This window comes from Phalacrocorax carbo, chromosome 1, assembly GCF_963921805.1.
Source record: "Phalacrocorax carbo chromosome 1, bPhaCar2.1, whole genome shotgun sequence".
NCBI classification, from domain to species: domain Eukaryota; kingdom Metazoa; phylum Chordata; class Aves; order Suliformes; family Phalacrocoracidae; genus Phalacrocorax; species Phalacrocorax carbo.
This window is the reverse complement of record NC_087513.1, coordinates 161,492,848-161,520,065: the sequence shown is the minus strand read 5'-3', so window position 1 is coordinate 161,520,065 and position 27,218 is coordinate 161,492,848. Positions and strand designations below refer to the sequence as shown.

The following is a 27,218-nucleotide window of genomic DNA, read 5'->3' as shown; positions in this document are numbered from 1 at the left end:
TATCAGGGCTACATCAGGAAGGTAGCTAGGGATGGTCAGGTTAACTACAGCCAAAAAGATCTGGTGGCCTTAATCCGAATAAATCTCTGCTAGAGAAAGTGGAAAGAAAATATGTAAAATATCAAAATTGCATACATCTCATGTTTCAATATTTCCACAGAAGTCTAACCGAGCTTGAAAATTAATCTTTAATTCAAAGACTGGAAATACCAAGGAATCATTTACAGGGCCACAGGTCACTAGGGGGATACAGTAGTCTGACTTCGTAAATCACAAGCAAGCAATGTTAACTGAATCCTTAGTGGCTTTTATCTCGGACAGAGTACAGGGACTGTACATCTGTTACATATTTTTCAAATGCTGGCAGTGATCAAAACTATGTACAGAGGAACATGTGTAACCATGGGGACCAATAAGAGACTTTCTGTGGTTATGCTTGAGGAGATCCCAGAACTGAAGCCAGTGAAACCCACAGACAAAAGTTTTACGTGTCATGGCAGGCCTTACATCACCTAATTCTATTCTGCATTTAAGTTACATTAAAAGTGCTCCAAAGTCATTGCCTGCCTGAATGTTCATCATGCAGAAGAGAACATGGCCACCGGGCTACTTACTGAAAGAGGAGGTGAATCAATCGGTATTCGTAATTCCCCTTTCAAGGCCATCAGAAACCACGCTGCACTTCCGGAAATCGAGTTTCACAGTGAGGTTCAAGGAACTGTTTAGGTGGATGTGTAAACTCCACTGCCAAAAGCTGAGAGGGATAGCAGAGGTACGGTCACACAGCAGGAGAGAGCAAGACTTCACAGGCTGAGTCCACCAGTTGTTTAAAGCTCGATGATGAAATAATGCAACAGGGAGGGGAATGGAGGATACCTATGAAGGGATATACCTGAGAGAGAGAAAAAGGTTAAAACACAACTAAATTTGAGGTATCTAGAGAGGCCTTCAAATGGCAACCTGTCCCCAAGCTGTATTCATTTTTGCCCTTGCTGCTTTTTGTGAGTCATGTAAATGTCTGCCTCCCCACCCCAGGTTCTAAAATGGGAATGACACCTCAGGGGGATGTCTGAGATTTAATTAGCTGTCATTTACCAACAGTCCTAGGCAAAGTAAGACCATCTTACTTTACCAGGTGCATTTCTGAAATTCAAAGAAAAAAACCTTTATTGTTAGGAAATTTAATGATTTCCTATCTGTAAGCAGTACACATATAGAGTATGTAAACATCATTTAATATCTTCAGAAGTGACTGGGGAATGGGAGTCCTCATTTTGATTTTCAGGGAGTATCCGGAGAGCCTGCACAGCTTGTGAGCTGTGAGAACCTCTCTCCATTCTTTTGCTGACTTCTATGACAATACAAGGTTTGTACTCCAAATTACAGCTCTTACAAGGGGTGTCGACTCACTTGTGGTTCAAAGTGGAAGTCTGCAGTCCTCGAGCACCAGCTGTAATTTGATTATGATAGAAATCTGAGTTTTGAATAGCTTAAAATATCTTTCAGATAGCAATGAAGTTACTGCTCTGAAAACTCGTTACTCATCACCGATATCAATGAGATTGCTTGTGTAAATAGTTATCCAGGCACAAGGAATAAATGAGAAAACCTGTCCCTTTGACTCTTGTGTTCCCCAAGCTTATATGAATGGACCCTCCTCCACCCTGCCCCTACATTTGCTATAGGATTTCTCTCTCTGATTTGCTGCACGGTGACCTAACAGTTTACACACCTCTCCATAAACACCAGGCAGTTTAACTGAGTTGCTTGTGCTGGTTAGCCATACCAGTACAGACCCTGGGGTTTTTACCCTTAGCGTGGGCAGAAAGAGAGGAGGAGAGGCTGCTGTCTGCCCAACCAAAGGCATCATAAGAAGGCAGGTGTCCTTAGACTATCCCCACCGCTGCTGAAGTCTTGCCCATGGTCTGTGAACTGGAATTTAATGTTTGGCTTGACAGAGCTCCCCTATTGAGACTTTAAACGCTTGCAAATGCTGCCAGTATCTCATACAAAAACAAAGCAACTAGGGCTTGGCAAGGGGTGTGGAGGAGATTTACAAGGTGTCTATCATGGCAAGCAACACGGTCAACAACTCATGCAGCTAAATACTGTCCTACTTATTTCTTACGGATGAAAATGCAGACAGTGCTTCTGAAATAACATCCTCGTCTGTTTCTATCTCCTGGCTTATAAAGTGACATTCCACAGAGTTTAAGCACGGCAAAGCAGCGTGGGCCATTTGCTCAGAGAGCTATCATGTCTTCAGAACAAAAGATAAAAGAGATAAATAGCCAAGTACAATATTGTACCTCAACAACCTAAAAGCCAATCTCAAAAGTGAATGGAAGAATGGAGAGCTTTTATTTCTTGTTTTATTTTTAAAGAATAAAGCTCAGCGATTTCCTTTGAAAGCTATTCAACAAGCTTCCCTAAATCCTATTACAACTTAATGTGAAATGCATCTGTTTCCATAAGAACAACAGTGGCACCATTCATCCTCTGTAGTCTGTCCTTTGTTGTGTTTTCTATCTATTCTTGTAGATTTTTCCACTCTAGTAAACCAAACGCAAAACAAGAACTAATAACATTTTAGCCATTTATTTATTAAGTGGATGCTGGAAATTCAGTTTGTTCCTGCTTGCTGCCTGAATCATGTCAAATTAAATTATTGTTCAAGGAGTTTATAACATGAAAAAGTTGTTTTGATACTGTCCTAACATTTCTTGCATGTGAAGTCTGTATCCAGCTACAGATATTTATCTACACCTAACATCAAAGATGGATATAGTCTCTGCATGCATGTATATACACAGACTTCTCGCTGTTACTGAGATCCAAATGTGCTGCAATGTATTCAGCCTGTGTGTCTTAAATCAGTTCAACATCAGCTCAGCACTGAATAATTTTTTTTAAAGCCTGCACATGCAGCTCTAAATACAATATTTATCTAAGGCATGACCAAGTTTGTGGGTGAGACATTTTATCTGATGTACACTGTTTAACTGAATTTACATTCAGCAGACTGTGAGACATATTAATTCTTAGAAAGATGTATATTTAGAAAACATTAGACAAACGGAGACTACAAAGAGCAAGATGTAACATGCTTTTTATTAATGTCTTCCCTGTGGAATGAGGTGACCTTGATTATTTGTACTGTCCAAACCCAAATGCTGAATGCCTTGCTCATAAATACAGGAATTTAAGTTTTAGCACCCTCAGCCCTTTTAATCTTCACCATCATCACCATTACGGAATAAAACAACCTATTATTTAATGCAATAGTTAGCACGGCTGATGTTTTTAACCTGTTTTCCCTCTCGTTGTCTCTTAATCAGGTAACAGACATTAAAGAAAAGCTAAAGCTCTCTAAAAAGTTCTGGTCAGCATTACCCTACACAATCTGCAAGGATGAGCGAGTGACAGCTGGTCCATCAATCGAGGAGGACTGCTGGAACGGCCACACCAAGGCAAGGTGAGGTGGACCCCTCTCCACTGCACTCGGTCGGTCCAGACCCCCATCCAGCCTGAAGCAATCACAAAACTGAGGGCATTTCACAACACTGTTTTATTATAAGAGTGAAACAGAAATGGGGAGAATAAGCAATTGTCCACACTCAGCTTGTAGCCAAGATTACTTATTGTCACGGTGCCATTAAAGCCAGAGTGTGACTCAGGGTAAATGGGCACAGCGTGTCAGCATGTGAACACAGAAAATGTTCATTAGCTCAGCTCCAAAAGGATAATTTATACCAAAATTTCAAAGAGCTCTTTAGCTCCATTTAGCATCCCTGTGTTGGGACTGACAGCTTCTGAAGCAATTGCACTCTTGGGATATCATACTGGGATGAAACAGAAATCAGAATTTCGGCTCTATTTGCTATTGGCTGCCAAAGCTTAGAGCTATTTGCTTGGGGGGGGGGGGAACCACCCTGAAAAACAGCCAACTGAGAAAAAAAATGTAACACTCCTACTTATCTTGTGTAGAAGGCTTGACCTTATGTTACTTCATCAGAGATACTGTGGTCATCTGCCCTTGTTTGTGATGAGTTTTCTGTGAGTTTTAATTTTGAAGTTTGCTTGGCTCTGGCTGTGACGGGGCTGGAGCTGGCAGATGAGCAGGTGTCTCCAAAGGTCCCCGTGTGGATTCATCAGCTGACAGAGGAGAGGATCTGATTATTCCTGCTGAGAAAGAGAGAGAGGAATTGGCTCAAGGACCACACCAGGGGCAGTCAGGTTTCAGGTCTGCAGGGGTAGCCTGTGCTTTTGGGGAGAGAGGAGAGGAGAGGAGAGGTTTGAGCATCTGGTGAGCACTGAATCTGGAGAGCAGTAATACTTTCTGGCACTCAGGGACTGAAATTTTTACTTTCCTTCTTCCTGATGATAGAAATGAAGCCAGAATAAATTAAAAAAATAAAGAGAAAGAGCCAATAACAAAAAAACCCCAAACGCACACACCAAAAAAAAAAAAGGAAAGAAAGTGAGACAAACACATAAAATATAAAAACTCAGTGAAAGTAAGACAACATGGAAGAAAACTCACAAACCTGTTAAATGTCATTTTGCATGGATGGAGGGACGGATGGATACATAGATTACACCCACCCCATCATCTAACCATTTTTATAAGACACAAACTTTACAGGGGGATGTTTTGCACTGAACGCATGCCCTTTCTCCTAGCCTTACTACGTAATGCTCAAAAGAATTCATTTTACAGGTGAGAGCAGAGGGCTGTTTGGGATGCTGCTAGCCCACTGACCAACCCACTTTGAGATGCACATGAACAAATCTGTCCAAAAGCACAGGTCGCTGCTCGGTTCCTAAGTCCCAGATCTAGAGAAAGCCCCTAGGGACGCTGAGAAAGGCAGCTAGGAGGAGCAGCTGGCTGTTACAGGGCCCATCACAAAGGAACAGCATGAAGAGAGAAATAAAAATGTGGGGTTTATCTTCCTGTATAATATGTGGGTGGGCTTTGTAAGATATGACCTCAAGCCGATGTACTGCAGCAGTTAAACAGTTCCCAGGCCTCCCAGCTGGGTGCCATGCATCACATCAGGATGCATGCACTAATAAGAGATATTATGCTACTCTTTCTACAAAAGAGCAGTCAAACACACCTGCTAATACCCCTCCTGGCGTCCATGACCAACACTAGTGTTTGTACCACATCTGGCCGATACTTTTCAGCTGTCCTCTGCTCTGCACTGAAGGGTCTGGCACAACATCCACATTTGTTGGGAGTTATGGGGGTGCATTTTATGCATGTAGTTTTTCCCCCTCCTTTTGCAGTATTTATCTTATGAGAAGCCTGCTTATTTTTATAATGCCTTCTGAGATTAATGTTCTGGAGTCATTGAGAAAAGCTAGCCTCTGCTGATAATCTCCTTGATTAATTTAGCACAGACTTTTCACTAGATGTGGAATCACAGCTTCAAAGCATCACCTGAAGATATGGTCTCAGCAGGCCCAACCACTGCTCCTCTGTCCGGTTTCTATTTCATATCCATTCACAAAGGAAATGCATAGTCGTCATCTTAATAACATAATTCAATAAATACTTCAGGTGGAGAGAATAGTAATAAATCAGAGAGATACCATAGAATGCCATGGACTGTATATGAAATAACGTTGAAAATATTATTGAAAATAACTAACTTTAGATGCAAAATCACCTCTTGTCTGGTGAACAGGGACAATTACTGCAGCATAAAGAAAAAAAGTGTTTCCTTGAACATACTGATTAGTATCTGATACAGACATCAGTTTGCAAGAAAAAAGGGTGGCAAAATCTCGTCAATATGCATATATCTATTTGTGTTCACTGTAACATCCATCATAAACACCCTTGTGCTATATGAAGAGCTACATTTTGAATTCCAGAGAATAATACAACAGCTTATGATAGAAAAAAGGAAATTTAGCCACCTCCTGTTTTCCTAGACATTAATACTACAAATAAGAAGACATCATGGTGTTGGCTACTGTTGGGAAAGGAGATTGTTGCTGTGTTTTGATCAGATCCTGTGGTGATATAAAGACATAGAAACTTTGAACTGCCAGATAGACATTACGCCTCATGTTTCATTTTACACATCACTTTTTGATGCTGCTTTTACACTGGAAAAGAGTTACAAATCTGAGATCACAGAAAATGAAAGCTAGGCTTTCTCCTGAGAGAGGCATTACACCAAGGTCACTTGTGGTTATTACACTCCCTGGATATCACTTTGCTACCATGATTAATTTACAGTGACACCAGGTCACCAAATGAAGGTTGCCAATTCGCAAATAATCATGGGGTAACAGAGTCATCCATTTGGCGTTCTGGAAGGGTGCACTTGGCTCGTTGCTGAGCCTGTACAAAGAATGGCTTTAATCAGGTCACGTCACGCAGAAAGCAAGTGCTGTGGAAATTGGAAAACATTTATTAGGTGGATGAATCTCTTTTCTAAAAAAAATCAATATTAAAAATAATAATAATAGCTACTTCAGACAAAGTGCCTTTTAGAGAGATGCCCAGCAGGACTTACCCATCTTATCTGTATTCACAAAAGATCTTGAATATCATTTTATGTTTAAAAAATTAATGTCTTCTGCCAGATGCAGAGACACAGATTTCTAGAAGATATTTAGGATCTAAAAAACACCATTAAGACCAAACTTCAAAAGTTTAGCTTCTTCCCTATATGCAGATAAATTCTTAACAACAGCTGATAACCTCTTCACTGTTCTCCAGAAATTAAGTTTTCGCAGGAATGATGGAATTCAGGCTTTAGGAGTTAAACCAAATCCAAGGTATTAGCCCTTGAATAACTGACTTTTACTGAAGTGAGAACAGCAACCAAATCTACAAGCACTCCAGGGGTCAGAAGAACCTTGAATTGCTCCAGCCAACTCAGCCAACTCATTTCAACCAACCTGTGTGAGACACTGTGCTCATGCCCTATCATCCTCGTGCTCATGCTCACCAGGACTATAGACCTACTGTTACGTCTTGGCTCTGGAAGGCTGGAATCTGTAGAAGAGATGAGACCTGCGTTCCTTTCCATGAAGAACCTATCACTCTTCCAAGTACAAAGAAGAAGAAATAGAATTATATACAACGCAGACAGTAATTATAAACAGAAAAAAAAAATAGAGAAATGTAAGGAATAAAAGGGAAAATGAACCCTGTCATTTCCAATGTCTATCTCAAAATGGCAAGGTATTTCACCAAAACAAACACAGGATAGAGTCTCAGCTGGCCTGAAATTTTCTTCTGCTCCTGCCATAGGTAGGTAAGTGCCTAATTCCCTGGCAGAGAGCCTTTAATTCCTGGTGAAATTCAGGTAGGAAGAAAGACTCGCCAGATCGGTGCCTGCCCTGGGGAAGTTGCTCATTGCTGACCAGCAAGGCTTGCAGTGAGAATGAGTTGAATGTCCTTTACCTGGCAGTAGGCAAAGATAACCATTTAGCATCACTAGTGAAAGTGGGAACAAACCACTTCTCGGTAAGTGTGAAAATTGCCTATCCTTAATTGATGGCTCTAGTTTATTTTTTCAGCTTCTTCCCTCCAACAAACTGGCAGATGAGATATTTTCTCCCTCTCCTTCTGTCTCCTCAAGCTTTTCTCCAAGATGGAGAAAAAAAATGAAAATATCCCATGGGGATTACCTCCTCAGCAAACAGAATCAGATGAGGTGATCTAGTTAGCCAAACAAGCCAATTTTCCACTGCACTTATCTTTCTGGAACAGATGTGCCTGCCTACTCTCAGCCCAGCCTGAGTAAGCCTGTGCTGTATTTTGTACTCTATTGCCTACAATTCCATGCACCTGGAAAAACTCCAGTACTGCCTAGGTGGGATGCTCCAGCTGTACTGAAAGCAGCTGCTGCAGCAGCAAAATATGGAGAATGCTGCCCATTAAGGCAGACGTCTTTTGAAAACCAGAAGATTCCTCCTTTTTTTGTTGTTTCTTTCATAGCTACAGCCTTTAATGACCTGAAAGATGCATCAGTCATTTTTGGCTTGAAAAAGAAGCAAACACCGTGGAACATTAACTGGATATTAAAAAGAAGAGTGGTTTTAAATAGGCTTTGTGATGCTTGGCTGTGATGTGCCAAAAGACATCTTTATTGTGTCTGCTGAGACAGGCAAGAACTGTGGAAAGGCTAAGAAGAACAGAAAGCATTAATATTTTAGAAAACAATGTAACTTGCACTAAAACCCTGACACAGCTGAGCAAGGAGCAAACAGCAGAAAACAAACAGTGTTGTTCAGCTTCTCTATACTCAGAGGGCTAAGAAAGCTGGTTTTGGGGTTTTTTTTTTTGCTAGAAGAATACAAAGAACAGACACTGATTCAGGTTGACACTTCTCTCCTTTTCATTTATAATGGACATACAGTTCCTGTAATGTCCAGGCGTACAAAGAGATCATTAACAAGAGCAGAAGCAGCAGCAAAGCTTAAAATTCACAGGGGTGTCTCCACTTACAGAACTGCAGCAAAAGCAGCTGTGTTCAACAACTTTGCCCAGCCAGCAACAAATCTTCTGTCAAAAAATGGTCCCAAGACATGGTTTCATATTCGGTGTGACTTAACCCTACCCCACACACATCAAAATGCTTTTGTCAGGACATGTGCCGGGCTGCCTCTCAGAGGCTGTCACTCACAAAACACCTTGGGCTGCATGTTCCTGTATCTGTACCAGTCCCTTCAAGAAAGGAAAAAAATTCAAAGATATTTACATTCCATATAGGATTTTCTGCCTTCCCTTCCCCCTCCCCCCCCCATGAAATAGGTGAACTAGTTCGGTAATGAGGGCAGAATCCAGCTTTACATTCAGACATGTAAATTCATGCATTTAAATATAGACGGTTGTGAATGAGACAATAAGGAGTCATTTGCGTTGCCCAAGCGAGAGTAGTGTCATCTGAGACTCTCCACCATGTCACAGAATCACAGAATGGCAGGGGTTGGAAGGGACCTCTGGAGATCATCTTGTCCAACCCCCCCTGCTTGAGCAGGCACACCCAGAGCAGGGGTCACAGGAACGCATCCAGGTGGGTTTTGAATGTCTCCAGGGAAGGAGACTCCACAGCCTCCCTGGGCAGCCTGTGCCACTGCTCTGGCACCCTCACGGGAAAGGAGTTTTTCCTCATATTTAAGTGGAACTTCCTGTGTTCCAACTTGTGCCCATTGCCCCTTGGCCTGTCATTGGACACCACTGAAAAGAGTCCAGTCCCATCCTCTTGACACCCACCCTTTAGATATTTATAGGTATTGATGAGATCCCCCCCTCAGTCTGCTTTTCTCCAGGCTGAACAAACCCAGGTCTCTCAGCCTTTCCTCATAAGGGAGATGCTCCAGTCCCCTGATCATCTTAGTAGCTCTCCGCTGGACTTCCTCAAGCACTTCCAAGTCCTTCTTGAACTGGGGAGCCCAGAACTGGACACAGTACTCCAGATGTGGTCTCACTAGGGCAGGGTAGAGGGGGAGGGTAACCTCCCTTGACCTGCTGGCTGCACTCCTTTTAATGCACCCACTCACGTCTGAGATGAGTATGACACAGGACACTACCTCCCATCTGGACCAGAGCCTACGCAAGAACTGCTAGAGCATTTTAGAAATCACCAATGTTAATTGCTCCTTCCGTGTCTGAAGAGAGCCTCAATATCCTGTCAGTGTAGTCAATGTGGCAGTTTTCAACTGTCTAAACACACTTATCTACTGATATGTGAGATGGTCTGAATAGTCAAGACACCTTCATGGAGCTGGCAAATAAGACACTAGACCTACAGAATGTTCAGACCCTACTGGTGTGGCAGCAGGACACCAAGCGGCATATCCCCTTGTAGCTAAAGTGGCACTGAAGACTTGATTCAGCTGCCTAGAGAAAGACCCCTAATATTATTTTACGTCCTTTCAGGACTAGTAACAAGAGGAGGAATAACCAAGAGAATTCAAATGGCACCAGATGTTTATATTTGTGCAACTGAATCCCAGCAGATGAAATCTAATGAACTAGTCATCTGGCCAGAGGCAGGTGGGACTCCAACAGCTGTCTCCACTCCACTGATGAATAAACTCCTGACTTTTTTTACTTGATCTTGTGATGACTAGATCTGGCGAGAGTGGTACTCTGTTCATATGCAGACACTTGCATTTAGACATACAAGTTTTGGTATCTTTGGTATCTTAGTTTTGGTAAACCTAAAGATGAATCTTCAGCCTCACTAATTCTTCTGCTCTTATGCCCTAAATGCCAAGAGGCTCATTCACCTGGGAATTTAAGTATCCACCTAACCTTTAGGCAATCATAAGGTAATGGATTTCTTGTGACCCCCATCCTGTATGGCTCCCTTACACATGTAGGTGAGGTGCACTGGACTGTTCTCCTGAGAGGTTAACCCCTCCATGCCAGCAATGCTTTGAGAATCACCAAATCCCGAAGCAGATAATAGGGGGTGTGTGACAGATTGACTCACTTCCTACGACTGAATGGGCTGGCCTATTTAAAGTTAGATGGTCTTCAGAAGGACACTGGATCCGCACTGATCGCAGTGAAGAATACGAACCTCAGTAAAAAGCACGCTCTCTCACTGCTTTAAATCTCCAAACTAACTCATATTCTCTCCATATGAAAAGCTTACTAAGAAGTCAATACATCCTTTTTTTATTATTGTGATGAGACAAGATGAAATCAAACATAAATCAGTCAAAGAAAGCCTATGAACTGCCATTCAGAGGTATCCATAGCTTCTCATGGATGGCTTGCAATGAAGAGCAGCTAACCCTTCATAAACAAGGAAAGCAATCTACATGAACGCTCAGCGATTTCAAATCACTTCTAGCTGCTAACTGCTATGACCATTGTCATGGACAAAATACCGGGCAAGATGGACATCCTCTCTGAGCCGGTAGGGCAATTCTTACATTCTTACTTTTTTTAATCAACTGCACCTTGAAATCACTGATTTACTCCTAGGCTGAGTAATTTATCTACAGCAGCCATTTCATTTGTAGAGACGTGTGACAGATGGAGGTGCTGTTCCTTCAGAGCCCAGAGCTTCCCTGTGTGCCAAGGTCTCCGTCCCGCTGCCTTCAAGCAGCTCTGCAGAATTATTTCCAATTTCTGTCTTTGGTGATTCATATCACTGCAGTCTGCCGTTCTCCATACTAGGGGAGGTGGTTCTGTATTCTCACCGTCGTTAAATCTGTGTCACGGGAGTCTGGATGGGATCCCTACGGCATTGTTATTTCTTGTTATGGTACTAGTGAAACAACAGGACACGCATTTTGAGGCTGGGTATTTTTGGCAGTCATGTTTTGTTCTTATATGTTCACATTCCCCCAGGATTATTCTCATGTAGGATTTCAAAGGCCACTGATGACAAATGAGTCTCATCGTGAAAAGAGAGTATCTGTTACGATGAGACTAAGCCCTTCCCTGGTGCAGCAAAGCAGCCATCATTCTGTGAACCTCCAGAAGCAATACAAAACTTGTTATCTCTTAACCATGACGTCTCCCTTACTTCTACATTCATTTTTAATTAATTTATTTATTTTCCGGACCAATATGAACGTAACACTGGCACCAGTGCCAGATTTGAATATTGATAGAGAACTGGGCTGGCACAAGTGAGAGTGAAGTAAAATACTCTTAAACTACATTTGGTCCCAGGCATCATGACAGTTTGCCATTAGTAAGCTAGACTCTGCTACCACTACTGGCTGAGCACGTACCAACGTGAGGAGTCCCACAAACATCAGTAGGATAGCCTGGTACACAAACTAATTACAAAATAGATCATATCCTGATAAAGACCATGAGCAAAGGGTGGATCTGTCCTGAATCCCTTGCAGTCTAAATGTGAGACAAATATAGTAGGTAAATAAAGAGAGATGAGAGACAACAGGGAAGCAGTGATATACTGTTTTCTCAGGATACCATGCCAGCACAGAGAAATAATGTTAGCCCTTTATCAGCCTAGCAGCTGTGAAATGCACAGGTAATTTTTAACAGAGATTCAAAGTGGGAGAAAAGGTAGCTTTGCAGATGCCTATAAGGAGAGTTTCCTGAGGACAAAGAGCAGCAGGGGAAAAAGTGTGCGTACTTAACAAAAGATGATGAAGACTTTTACAGTAGGTTGATTGGAGGCATGGGCTGATTTTTGTATCTCTACAGACAGAGACACCTGCAAAAGCACACTTGCTGCCTGTAGGCAGCCTAAGACTACATTTGCCCAGGTCAGAGAAAGGAACATTTCAGTAATCAAGAAATGATAAGCTAAGAGCCTGAATAAAAAATTCAAATGTGAGGATGGATAGGAAATGCAATACCTTAAATATGTTATGCACAAAGCATGTGGGAGATGCAAATATAGCCTGTTTGTAAAGAATAGGACCAAATCAAAGAGAACGCTGGAGTTTACCAATCTCACAATGCCGTTAATGGGCCTGTACATCAGATAGGCTGGAGACATTCTTCACGGTGGTCAAAAAAGGGATGCAAGGAAGAATTGGAGAAGAAAATTAATTAAGAGCTTCCTTTAAACAAGGAGAGCTGTAATGCCTCAGGATAGCCTTTTAAGCTATCTCAGAACAACAAATATGCTATATATAACAAAGGAGTTCATAATTTTGAAGCAGAAAGAAATAAAAACAGAAGAACACACTGTTAGATGCTTAATTTAGTGTGCAACCATCCATATCAGTAAAGGATCTGACCTTGCAGTGACTTACTGCTGGCTGATGAACCTCTTCCATAGTTCACAGAGCCAGTGCACTTGCTGGGGAGTATGTGGAGAGTTAGGAGGTTGTAGAGTTTAAATCCTTTCTGCTCTCCATGCTGCTGAGCTACTAAAAAGGGCCTTAGAGGTGGTAAAATTAAAAACCATATTTTTAGAATTGTTTCACTGGACCTGTTTAAGAACTGTGTAGTCGTTATCAGTGTTGAACTGCTTAGCACAGCATTTACTGTACAGTCTTCTATTTCCGAAATTTATTGCATTTTAAACTAATCATTCATCCTGCTATATAGATACTTGCCTGAGATTATGAACGATGGCTTGACCAATCAGATCAACAATCCAGAAGTAGATGTGGACATCACAAGGCCAGACACCTTCATTCGACAACAAATCATGGCCTTACGTGTTATGACTAACAAACTGAAGAACGCGTACAATGGAAATGATGTCAACTTCCAGGATACAAGTAAGAAACCATTAACTGACATTAAATAAGTATATTTTTTAAACATACTTATAAATCTCTTCCCTTAGAATAACTTTCTTCAGCCTTTGTGCTCTGTGCTGCTGACAATTAAAACAAACCCAGTCTTTTTCTGTCCCATGAAATTACAGTCATATATTTGTTTCTTTTGCTTCTGTTGCTTATCTTCATGTCAAATCCACCAAGGCACTGAGGGCTTTCTATAATGCCAGCAGTTAGCTTCTTTTTCAGAAGGGCATTTAAGCACCTAATTAAATCATGGTGGCTTTCATTTGGATGCTTTACTGAATGAAAGTTAGCACCACCAACACCTTCCTGTTCCCAAGGTGTTCATCCCCACCAGGGTGCCGGGTGGAACAGGAACGGAGAAAAGGCATGACCGCTGTAAACTGTGGCCCTCATGTTGTTTCCCTTCCTCCTTTGTTCCAGGTGACGAAACCAGTGGCTCAGGCAGCGGAAGCGGCTGTACAGATGACATCTGTCCCACAGAGTTTGATTTCATCACCACTGAAGCACCACCAGTCGACTCCGACAGGAGGGAGGTGGAGGCTTCAGCCGCGCAGCCTGGCCGGTCACTGCAGACGTTGCTCGTCATCTTCATCAGTCTCGTACTGCAGAGACAGTGGAGATAATCCTGGATCTGGTCAGAGAAACTGTGTTTTAGCTACAGAAACAGCCAACTTTCTTCTTTTCTTATACTCTTGGACAATGGACCATGCCACAAACACTTGCAGTTTTCTACGAGAAGAGAGCAGTACTGCAACCTGCTTCCCTTTTTTGTTTTCCCAAAGAGTACCAGGTGCCAGACTGAACTAATTCCTGCTTTTTTCAGATATGTCTGAAGATGATATCCTCTCTTGAGAGAATTCTTTCTCAAACCTTTATTACAGGAGACTTTCTGAGCTTCATTTCCTTTTATGCTGCAAAAGTTAAAAAAGGATCTTACAGTGTGTGTTTTTCCGTAACAAGAAAAAAGAGGGGGGAAGAAACCAAGAACACAGTTTTCTTTCTGAATCAGGCCTGACCAAGGCTGCTGCATTTCAACAGAATATCAATGAAACAAAAAAAAGACAAGAAAGGAACAACAAAAAAAATGCAACCGTTCTTCACTGACATCCAGGTTTCCTTTAGAAACTTCTGTAGGATGATTCAGGTCATCAGAATGATCATTGCTATAGGGAGGAAGTCTGGATTTTTTTTTTCCAACACAAAACTATGTCTCAGCGGTGAATGCCTTGCACTCCACCTGCCAACCACATCAGATTGGTATGAAGGTAGAGAAGCTGAAAAATAAAAATCTCTTTTAGTATGATTGTAACTCCACTAGCTTCAGAATATCATGTTACAGTTGTTTAGGATTTAAATCTTAATGCCCAGTATAAATTGAGTAGTAGCACGATTTCACCTAGCTTCTTTTAGTATTTATCCATGTTATACAATTGGCACAGATTTCCACTTATCTCACCATCAGCCCTGGTGGTAATGCTAAACAACGCTCCTGACAAATCTCCCCTCAAGGGTTTGGACAGAAAATAATCTCTTGTGATATAACCTCTTTCCTTTTGTCACTGTTCTGACATCGATTAGGACTTCCTGCTACTATGTTCGTTATCCTACCAAGACGACAATTCTCTAATGGACTAACAGCAACCTGATCGATAGCGTATTTCACGTCTAACTACATCTTTCATGTCAGTTAATTTCAGCATCACAAGGATTTCTTCCGCAAAATTTCAGAACAAAAAAAAAATATAGTACTGACATGGAGATTTCTTTCACTTTTTTAGTCTTAGTATGATCATCTATTTTTATATATATAAATATATATAAATCACAGATTTTAACTGCTTAATTACAAGCTCAGGGTTGACACTTCTTTGTAAGAAAAAAAAAATGTTTGGTCAACCAGCTCTTCTTTTTTTGTGCTGCTCTGAAAAGTAACCCTTTAATGACTGGTGAGCACGAAAATCAAAGAAGAGAATTTTTTACATACCCAGTTGTCCATTTCTTAACATATTTGCAGGGTGGGGGAGAAAACCTCTCTCATATGTGTGTATTTGTAGGGAGCATGTAAGTTTGTGCGATAGGCCTAGAGAAGGACACAGATGTTATTTGTGATGGCAGTTGTACTCCCAGAGTCTTCAAGGATGCATTGCTTTAATAATCATTGCCTGAATGACCATTGGCCTGGAGAGAGTTTCCCTAATTTGCATCTGGTCATAAGACTGTAGGTGGAAGCTGTTTAAATCCTGGACAAATGAGTGTCAACGATTAGACATCAAAACCTTCCCTCTTCCATCACCCACAGACGAAGGGCTTCTGTGACAATTCTGCGTGGTGTTGAAATGATTCGCCAGAAATTTATTTCCTGATTCTTACTGTGACTCTGGAAATGGTATTCACAAATTATGGAAACACTGTAAAGCCAGCCAAACACATTACAATTTAACAGCAGAGCAGGTAGATTATATCCATTGCAATCTCTTTTTCTTGTCAAATTATAATTAGCTATCGATTTAGGCATGAAATTAAAGTAGAAAACACACAGCACATTAGGATTAAGTATACTTAAGCACTTTTACCAAGAAGTATTTACAAACTATCTATACAGTATGTCTAATAACAAAAAGCATAGGTTTTGAGCCGCTTGTATTCTACTCTTTCCTTCCCATTTGTTTGTTTCCTTCAAAGCATAATGGTCTATTTTTCTTGGCCCAGCCTAGTGTGCAGGAGTCACTGGCTAGCTGGTCGGATCATGTGTGTCTTACACCCGCTGTAGCAGTGCTCCCTGCCACTCTGATGGTTCACTCTAGAGCGGGTCTCATGATTCAGCATTTAATGCCTTCAGGAAGTTATACAGCGGAGTTTAAGCCAATTTCCACAGACTTGCATTGGCCCTGGTACAGCAGGTACCAAGCAGAGGATATTTGCTTTGGTTTTTTTCCTGAACCTGCATATGCAGCTTTCTACAAGGAGATGCCTTTAAAACTCTCCCCTACTCTATCACTTTCTACCCATCTACGCGCCCTTTCCATGCTTTTCCTCCTCAGCAACTTTGTTTCAGGACAAGTTGAGTGTCATTTTGATTTTTCCCGTTGTGCGTTTATTCAGTGGTAACTGATATTATTTCCATCTGATTATTCTGGGTCTGGAAGTTTGTTGACAGGTAACAAAGTCCTCTGAGGCAGGTCTTCCGTTGTACTGGCTCCACGCTGCTAGCTAAGGAGCTGATGGGCTCCCAGGGTCTCTGTGTTAGCCTCAGCCCACATTTAGGTGATCTGATGTTTTCAGCTAGTGCAGCCAAACTGGGTGTCCAGGGTGCTCTCAGCTATTTGTAGACCTCCATGGACTTGTGGGCAAGGAGTAACTGGGATCCCTAAGAGCTAGGGGGTTTGCTGAAGGCTGTTCTCACTCGAGGTTCTTCCAGGAGGGGCCCTGCTCTGCTTGGACTGGATCTTACAACTGGCTGGTGAAACAACAAACCAGACTAATCTTTGCCAAAATGCAATTGTCTTGTGCGAGTTCTGCCAGAAATTTGTGTCTTCCATGTTATTTCTTCTCTTACTTTCCTACTATGCATGATGATATCTTGTCAAGAGATGGAGATGCCTTTGCATGAGGTATTAGGCATACATTTCTTTAATAGTCCCTGTATGAATTCTCTTCATACATTGCATTTTCCTGAGATTAAGAGAGCTATTAAATCTGCAGAACAAATTAAACTGGGAACGAAGGAAAGAAAAAAAAGAGCATTTGTGTTCATAAATGCAAAAATCTACATAACTTCCAATGCTTCTATTTGCACACCCTTTACATTCATTAACTCTTATTCTAAGGTAATTTTTTGGTGTGCCGCAATTTAAATATTTCTCTTCTGTTAGCAGCCGGTAAAGGAAAAAATGATAAAGACAATTACCTGTTCAAGAAAGAGGACCCAAGTCCTAAGAAAAAAACAACCCTTTGATTTTGTAAACCCTTTATGCTCTGCAATCCAGAAGTTCTTGCCATTTTATGTCCTTTTACAGTGGAGGCTATTAAAAAATTAGACGCAATGGATAATACAACCAGTGCTGTAGACCCCTGTGAGGTTTTCCATTTTAATATTAATTACATTAATTTTACATTGTCTCCAAATTTTTAGTGTTCACTGTACTGCAGATTTTTCTACTGATGACTTGGTACACACTGCTGTAACTGTAGCGCAGACTGCCTGAACTCTGGCTAAACTCAGGCATTGCAGAAAAGGCAATCAGAAAGAATCAAAAAGAGAGGGTAAAGATTTCCTGCTAAAGAGGAAGAGCAGAGGAACCTGTGCCTCAGGGTTCTGGTAAGGGCTGATTTATCCCAGTTCCCTAAGAGGCATCGCAGAGCTCTGGCCATGGAAAGCTCCCAAAATCTGAGTCTTACTCATACAAATTATCCCAGTTCTGCCAGATTTTTAGGAAGGACAAATCCCACATCTGTGTGAACCCATTTGAGCTGCTTCCATTCAAAATGGTTGTGAGCTAGAGCTGTTCTTGGGAGGTGGACTGTGCGTGCAGTGTCTCAGCAGGCAGCAGTTGCCTTCAGTTTACTAACCAACCCTGAACCATTATCAAATGTAACTACACTTATTCACTGACACTTTTTTATTACTTCAACATGAAAAATAAATTACAGCACTAATGCAAGTTGTGGTTTTTGGTTTTAATTTACTTCAGAGATAATCCATTAAAACTGAATACAGAAAATTTTTTAATGATTCTGGTCTGGGAAAATCAGGTTTCTGCAGGTTTCATTATGGAAATAAATATCTGAACAAACTTCCAATATTAAGAAGAAATCCACATTTCAAAGACTACAAAGTTATATTTACTATATTAACCCATAAATTTTCAAACCTGCTGGATGAGAATGAATAGAGTTAACAATAGTGGAACATCACCTAGAACTGCAAAAACCCTAATGTCAGTCAAACACAGTCAAAGGCTAAGACTTAGCTGTGGGGCTGAGAAGATGTTGTCAAAACACAATAGACACAGCAATGCATACCTGCAAGAGAATTAGGGCAGGTGATGGACTGAGCAGGGAAAATCTTCCATTACAGCTATTCACGTGGACTGTGAGGATCATACTAACGTGTAATTATGAGCCTTTTTTGGTAAAAAAAAACAATAAAGACCAGAGCACCACAGTAATAGGGGACATGAAAGATAAACAATATGGTATTAACCATTCTCTCACCTGTTAAAAAGCATAGGAGACCCAAAGGAGAACCAAGAACTTTGAAATTGACTTCTAAAACAAACTTCTAGCACCAGGCAAGAGAGATGGCCTCAGATCAATTCAGTCAGAACATTTTCCAACAGCCTGTCCCATCCAAATCTGCTGACCAATACAATCACTTGACAGTAATTTGCCAATGTAACATGAAGCATTCACTTACAGTACTCACTGCTTTTTCTACTAGACTGACTATATAGTTTACCCTTCTGATTGTGCATCACATGTGTTGATATAACGAACTTGTGCATTGCACCTGCGTGAAATCCCATCCCCTTGACAAAGCAAGCGAGAGCTTTGTCACTAACAAGGATTTTTACTATAATCAGGAAGAAAAATGTAAGTCCTTTTTTCTGAAAGCTGTTCATATTTGTTTTCTTTCCAACTCTCAATAAAACAGCAACGTTGTCCATTAAAAAGGTGACGTTAGTATCCTCACCTATCAGTTTCCAAACGTTATTCCAAAGCAGCCACAGTGTTTCTGCCTGGATTCCCCACAGCCGAGGTCTCTGGACTGTCCACAAGTTGAAGAAAGTCACATAGGTTTGTCCATAGCTTAAAGTATACACATTTAAATCAAGAAAATGGATCAGTATTTCAATCAGCTCTCATTTCACCTTTATTTTTCGATATGTAGCATTGATACTTAACAGTGTAACATTGATAGCAACAGTGTAACATGAAAGGCTTTTTCCTCATGGTGCGCTGGAAAAAAAAAATTTCTTCTTGCTTTTCCTCGTTTATTCTGGCACCAGGAAATCTGTAAGGCTTAATACTGTAAGCACTAGGCAGCACCCGCTGGTGTAGTTTGTTTATCAAACTAAGTACAGCTGCAGTACCAAAAGAAGTTGCCTTTCTTCTTCAGAGGGATTAGGGAAAGGGAGTATCAATTCACCATTAGCAAAAAAGAGGTATAGAATGACAACTATTTATTGTAGATATAGCAGGGTACCATCTGTCAGTATCTCTGAAGACCTTTTAAGACCAAGTTTCCAGGGAAGACAAATCTAATTCCTCTGAAATAAAAATCAGCATGATTTTCTTCCTTGAAAAAAAGTACAAAGTATATGGCTTTCAGCTCCAAGCACTGGGGAGGTTGGAAAGAAATTTGCCTTCTTCAAAGTCAGAGGCTAGGCTAGTCATTTAGCCAGTTCTGCTGCTCTCAGCTCCTGGAGCTGCTTTTATACCTCCCCAAGGCTCTGCCAAGCTCCCATGCAGATCACCTGAATCACGGAACATCCTGGGCATGCAAGTTGTCCCTGCCGATGACGGAGCATGTTCTTCCAAGACAGTGAGAGAGCCAACTGAGGAATGAGTGAGGGGAGCAGCGACTTCACAGTGAGACCCAGCAGATACATGACTGTGGGGGATTAGCAATAAAATCACGCAAGAGACAGCTGGTGTTCCTCACTGCTGTCCAGCTCTTCCTTTCAACCTACTGCCTGTGAATGTTCTGCATAATCTAATTATAACCATACACTAGCGTACATAACAAAGGCCCAAATATTGTTTCACAAGTCAGTGGTATTTCTGTAGTCTGCTCCAAGGCTTCTCTCTCTCTTCTTAGTTTCTAGGTGAGCTGGCTAATTCTGTATCTTCCAGTGTGTGGGGAAGAATTTACTACCTAAAACAGACTTCTTTGTGTCAGTAGTCCTTTTTCCTAAAAATATACATTAGTTAGGCACAGAAGTCCTTCACATCTCTCACAGAAATTACTCTATTCCACTACACATCTGGTCAGTTTTCTTTTCAAGCCTTCTCACGGTCACTCATGGGGGCTTTGGCGAAAGCCCAAACTCCAGTCATTCAGTCAAGGCTTCATAATGGTCTCCCGTGTTTCACTAAATACCCCAAACATAAGGTTACAGGTGGGCTGTGCTCTTTCTTCTCTCCCCTCTCCTCACTCCTCACCTCGAAGTACCATCCTGGGCCTGAAAAAATCTTTCAAATGGATGTTTCATCAAAGCTAGTGCATTCTAGGAAAAAAAAAAAAAAAAAACCAAACAAAAAAAAACACCACCATGCTTTTTGGCAAGCCTGTGTTTCCTGATGATAAATATTTCTAACTAAAGCTTCCTGTCTGGGTCTCTTCCTCCTGCGTGCCACACGTCCCATCTGTCTTTGAGTCAACGAAGTCACCTGCACGATCATTTTCTTCTCCAGGCTGAACTGCCTTGTCAGTCATTTTTAGCTGACTGGATTTTCTGTCTCCCTTGCCCAGATCTCTGTGCCTTTGGTAGCCTTTAATGCATCTCTTTTCAGACAGAGAATGTAGCAACAAAGAGATTTGATCCACATGTTCTGGGGTTTTTTTCAGTCTTGATCAGACCCCACCCTTTAGTTTATATTCTCTATTCTAAACATGTTCTGCCAGGTGTATGTTCTTGATCATCTGACATAAACCCTGATGACTCTTTTTTCAATCTAGTATATTATTAGAGCTTATAGACTGCATTCTGGCTCATTCATTCAGTTGTGGCAAAATTCTGTTTCTTCCTTACAATTATAGCATACAGTCTGTGTTTTGTTATTGTCTGCTGTGCTGAGGAGCCAGCAAGGCCAACAGAAAAGAATTTGTGGATTGTCTATAGCAAGATTAACTGAACAGGTAACCACCAGGAAACAATTCATATCACTCCTGTAACTGATTGTTTTGAAGTTTGGTATTGGAATTTTTTTTTTCCTTTTATTTTTTTTTAACATTCTGAGCTTTATTTGATTTACTTTCAGATCGGATATGTGTATATTACATTATATGCATGTAATGTGACTACAGATTAACTGTTTCAGTCTTTAGATAACATAGACTAATTTTAAGTAGTCGGTCAATCTTAGTCTGTTTGTAAGAGCTACAGAGTGTTGATCACTCTTAAAAATCTGCCCAAAGAGAAGTCAGGGGAGTTCAGATTTCAGCTTTGTGCTACTAGTTGAGTTTGAGGCTGCAAGAATATTTTGTAAATAATTTGTGAATATGTGCATGTACTTGAGAGGGGAGAAGGGACAACCTGCATCTCCAAAATACTCCGAAGCTTCTTTTCAACTTTTACCTAATCTGAACACAAATTTACAAATAAAGAATTTGCATTCAGATGTTCAGGGATGTCAAACTACATAAATTGATAGACATTTATATACCAATTCCTTCCAGGTTACTTTGTTTTGTTGGTGAGCAATATTGTTTAATTCCCACTAGCAATTTTGTTACATTTAGCAAATTCAAAGAAAGGGTGTTGTTTAAGTAGGCCAGATGTCTTGATTTGGGTACCAACTGACATTTATACTTGCTTGTTAAACTTTTACAACTCCAGACGTATGAATATCACTTAAAAGCATGCAAATTGTTAGCTCTGGTTTTGATGCTGTATTTCTAGATTAGCATTTAACATAGTTAACTGCGAATTGATAGGGGTGATATTTGAATGCAAGTCAAGTTTAGAGCAAAATTGGCTTTAGACAGAAATAGGGTTGGGCTGAAAAAAACTCATTAAACATTAAACCTGCTTTTCTGCAGACCCAATTTTAACATTTCAGCCTAATCTGACATGAAAGAAAAAACCCTACAGATCCTGTCTATAGACCACACCTGAAACTAAATGGTACAGCTTCAGTTTTGGGAGAGTTCCGAACAAAATGAAAGTTAAAGAAAAATCCAATCTCCCATCTCCAAACACTACTTACAGAGATACAGTATTTAGCAGCATATGGCAGTGTGTATCTATATGTAGCCATGCAGCAAGGCAGAGTTTGAACTTTTAAGGAAAATATTCTTTATGGCTTTGTAACTTCAGAGAAGTAATGTACCATGGACAGAAATAGAAAAATGTATACAATCGTTTTGATACATTTGTGAAATAGGTTTCACAGAGCCCAGTGTTCTTTGTGTAAAATGCCTTAAATCACTTTCTGTAGGGCTAATGCAATTGAATTTGTTTCTGTATATAGCCTTTTATAATAATAACTTTGGATGCAACACTAGACTTTTCTTTCCACTACAATCATATACAGCCTTATGATTACTAACTACAGTAGACAGACTATGAAAGCTCTGCTTTATTAGCTGTAAATGCACTTTCAGTCCACTTGTAGACTTAGAGCTTGGAAGCAAGAGAACGTGACAGTGCCAAGAGCACCAAGACCTTCCTGATGGGCAATCACTACATAATCTCAGGCTTGAAATCCTCTCCACTGACTCCTTTTCCTCTCACCCCATCTGTCTTCATGTAAACCATCTGTGTCTTAGGGCCTCGGGTCATCCCACCTAGCACTAGGCACTTCAGGGAGCATGTTGCTCAGCAGGGTTGTCTTTCTAGGTCTCTGCAGTTGGTCAAAAGAGACAGGCACTTCCATATCTGGGAAGGAGCTTAGCTCTCTTCCCGGCGCAGGCAGCCTGGGATGACAAGGCCTGTCATTTAGGTACCTCACTAAAGTGCCTGGAGGCAGATGCCACTGGTGAGACTGGAGGAATCTAGGCTTCACCCAGAGTCCTGCCCTCCTCACTGGTACAATGGTGCCTCTTTATGACAGTGCTGGAGCGAGGAGCCTGGAGAGGGAACTCATCTGGGGGAGTCATGCTATAATGACTTCATTTCGGGCCAAACCTATCCTGATATAACTAGATGTACAACCAACATACATTTTCTGTTCTGAATACTGCCCAACACTGTTATGTTTATATTCTTCCTTATAAGACATTTTAACCTGTCAACTACCCTAGCTACGAACACACTACACCACTGCCTTCAATACGCATATGCACAAGGGATGGAGCTCAACAGGTCTCTCCTGAAATCCCAGATGCCTTTCCAAGACTGGTGAAAGCAGTGCACAGGGCTCAAGCCAGCTCAGAGAGTTAGCAAGGAGTAAGGTGTACGTCACCAAAGGGCAGAAAACAGGATAATACAGTGCCTCAAGAGTGAGAACTGCGACAAAGATACCCTTTGGGTTTAATCATTAATGCGCTTAGTCATTTGTCAGTCTCAGCCCTTACTGCATCAATGAAAGGCAAATACACATTTCCTAAGAGGTCAGTAGAGGAAGCAAGGTTAATATAGACAGGATAATGCTGACAAACGGCTAACACACTTCTTGCAGAATAGCCGGTTGTTATGACAGAAAATGACTTTTTTAAAGCCAAAAATAATTACATGCAGCTTCCTCTGTAACCCCCCGCCATCTCTTGGGACTCCATAATGAGGGAATCCTTTTTCTTTCCCCAGTGCACTTTTCAGGGGTCGGTACTTGAAAAGTAGCAGAAAACGAAAGCCCTAGCTATAAAGCATCCATTCAGTGTCCAGTTTTCCAGGTCTCATGCTCTTCCACTTTGTTTTCCTTTTCGCATTTCTGAGAATGTGTATACACATTTATTTACACATATACACACATATATATCTCCATATAGCCACAAGCCAGTACATTTCAAGTGCATATGCTATAAAAGACTATTGGAAGGACACCATTTACCACAATACTTGACATGGAGCTATCGAGGAGAGTCCCAGGCAGGGTATTCTTGCTCTAGAGATTATTATAGCTTGTGCCGCTATAAGTGCTGTTGCAATTTTCTGAAATAACTGTGGAAAAGCTTAGTCTGCAGATATTATTGGCAACATCTGCTGGTAGTAGAATGGAAAATGTGAAAAAAAAAAGACAACTATCTAGGTTAAAAACAGAAACCTAGATGGTATCTTGTTCACAGTATTTTGGGGCTTTACTCTTATAAATTTCGTTATTTCTTGGTTTTTTGTTTGAACAAAAAAAAAATTATAAAAGCTCAGTGAGCTTTTCAGAACCCCTACCTCCTTCCTTTTGGACTACAATAATTGTAAAATAATGACTGTTCTATATTTATGAAAATATGTTCTTCAAAAATGAATTGGGTAAAATACTGATGATCAAAACTGTCATCCTATTTGGTGGCTTTTTTAAAATGAAATTCATAATCCACGGAAAGTAGCTCTTACTTCTAATGGTACCATCTGACCCCCCTTTAACTGAATTACAGACTTATAATCATACTGCCACTGTCCATCACCCAAGAATGACATGACACAATGATACCCAATGGATTACCCCCACAGTCACAGGGTCTTTTTCATCACATCTTTCCCTTTCACACACTTTCCTCCAGAAAGTTTTGATTAGTTGAAATGCATTCATATTTCCCTGTGGATAAAAAGAGGGGAAGTGTTTGACATTTTCAAGACAATCTCAGATGGTACTGTTCGGCCCATTGCTTTTCCATTTCCCCTTGAGTCTTTACTAAGTCCAGTATACAACAGTTAATGTGGTTTTCACAAAGCAGTGATCAGTAATGTAAATACCATTTCTTCCCTCAAGACTTATAATGAATTTTGTGTTTCTTAAGCTTGTTTCTTTCACAATTTGTCATGTCAAGGGTGTTAAAGATGATATTTGGAAATCACAGAACAGTTAAACCATAAACTGCTGTGTTCCTGTCCATTAGCAAGAAAAGTTTGACTACAGGGATATTTTGTTGGAAGGGTTGTATTAACCGTCATTTACACACAGACACACACACATATATATATTTGTAGTGTTGCGCCTGCTTCTTTCATATACCTTAAAATTACTACCAGATAATGAATGACCTCCTATTAAACTCATTTCTTTGTAATGCATCTTCCTGAAATATAGGCGTTAGAAGACCTTGCTGCTCAGCCAAGGCAATTTTGCCTGGTGCAATATTATGTTACTAGACAAAGGCATTTGAAAAAGGCCATGCATTTTATTTTCTAAATCAATACTTTCTTTTGCTGCCTACTGAAAAATCCTTTTTTAGTGCTTACAACACATTTGAGAGTTAGGATAGGATTGTAATATTCAGTAACAGACTGAGACAATAACTAGCATTCTTAAAGATTAATTTTATTTGCCCTGCCTTTTGCCTGCAAACATTATCCACATAATGCTTTTCAGACAGATTGTATCTTGTTAGTTTCCCTGCTTCATAGTATACATATATTAACAAACACGTATTTTCACTGACAACAGTGTAAGGCAAGTTATTTCTCTCATAGTGTTATTCTACTGTTTATTCATGTGCATATTTTACATTTGCAATGGCTTGTTGGAAAGTCTAATTGATTGTCACTGATTACTAGCCAAAGTTTTGCTTTTGTTAAGACACCATTATGTAAAATTCTGATCATTACATGAGAGTTTAATTCTGATTATTAAATCGCAAGAATATTCTTTTCAAAATCACAGCAAACTCTTTATCAGTGAAACTCCACAAAAACACTGTCTTAAAAATGTTAGAAAACACAGTTTTTCCAGTTGTCTTTATAATGAGAAATAAAGATACTTTTCTCAATTAAACAAGAAAATATGTTGATCTTTATATTAATCTTGCCGTAATTGGACTGGCAAAGCATTAGAATATAGAATCCACTATTAACTAACTCTCCATGCAGAAAGTGCAATATCTCAGCTAAAAACGATCAGTCTGCTTGTCAGGAGAGTCTTGCTGATGCAACACACAAAGTCATATGCAGACCATCTACTATAGGTATTTCGTTGCAGCAACTACTGTGGCATGCAATGTGAGGAAAGCAATGAGGGAGTCAAACTATCTGCCACCCAATGCCATGAGATCTCAACTGTCTATACGAACGATCGACAGACAGAAATAGGGAAACATATGCTCTCCACCTGCTAAAGGTGCATATATTATGCGTTGCTCTTACTTCTCTCTGTTGACAGTACAGAGGATCCTTGGTCTGGCATCATGGTATAATAAGCCATGTGAATGATTCATGACCATCTTCAGCTCAGAAGCCATTACAGACATGCACAGTGCCACAGTAGGTGGTTTGCACGCAGCCCGTTAATCCAAGTATCAAAGATAGGTGATCAGAAGTAGTCATTTTGGTGAGGTGACTATTCCCAAGGTGTATGGATGACTCCCCAATGTACCTTCTTTTAATCCAAAGTTTGAAAGTGTTACAGCAATCTGGACAATGTAATTTACGCTGTGTGAGGACTATGCAATGGAGGATCAGAAACGCCTTCACCAGCCTCTCTGGTCTTCCTTCCACTGAAGCTAGTGAGAGTTCGCCATCGGCTCCAGTACCAGGAGAAGCATATCTAACAAGTTTGATATTAACCATTTAAATTTACGCTTATATCCTTGGTGTCTCTCTTTCAGACAACACTGATGACACTTACTTTATTAGTTCATAATTAGAACAGTAATAAAGTGTGGGGCAATCTTTTACACTGTTGCTTAATATTCAGTACTGTATGTATATATATATACTTGACACCTCAGTGAAGACTTTGACATGCCTTATTCATTCTAGTTATTTTTATGGTATTGGTTTTGTTAGATTGCTTTACCATATAAAGAATAAAACTATAACTGCTCTGTCTTAAAATTGTCTAGTTCATTTTTATCCAAGATGTGTTAAACAAATCTAAATCATGTTCATCAGTTCTTCTCGTTCTCATCACCCTTCACTCACCATGAAGGCAATGTATATTGGTGGTTTGAAAACAGGGATTTGATATTCTCTGATGGACTACAATAAATATCTGAAGTAAGTACCTGCCGTGTGTCTTGTGGTTTCTTGGCTGCAAAATGAAAAGTGCTCTCCGCAGGCCAGCAGTGTTAATCCCATGATTGTCAGCTACTGGAGAATCACGAGGTAAAATGAATCTTTAAAATAATTTATGAGGAGTTTGTTCTATAGCATTCTTTTTCCAGCGCTATTTATAAA

General features: G+C 40.5%; 1 protein-coding gene across 1 annotated transcript in view; it reads left to right on the top strand.

Moving 5' to 3' along the window:
- The window catches only part of GPC6 (glypican 6), a 788,463-nt gene extending 761,595 nt beyond the window's left edge, over positions 1–26,868 (top strand). The window contains exons 7-9 of the mRNA XM_064440688.1: positions 3,339–3,475; positions 13,025–13,200; positions 13,648–26,868. Coding sequence (XP_064296758.1) covers positions 3,339–3,475; positions 13,025–13,200; positions 13,648–13,850 — 516 coding nt within the window. The 3' untranslated portion in view covers positions 13,851–26,868. The remainder of the gene's footprint in view (positions 1–3,338; positions 3,476–13,024; positions 13,201–13,647) is intronic.
- The last annotated feature ends 350 nt before the right edge of the window (positions 26,869–27,218 follow it).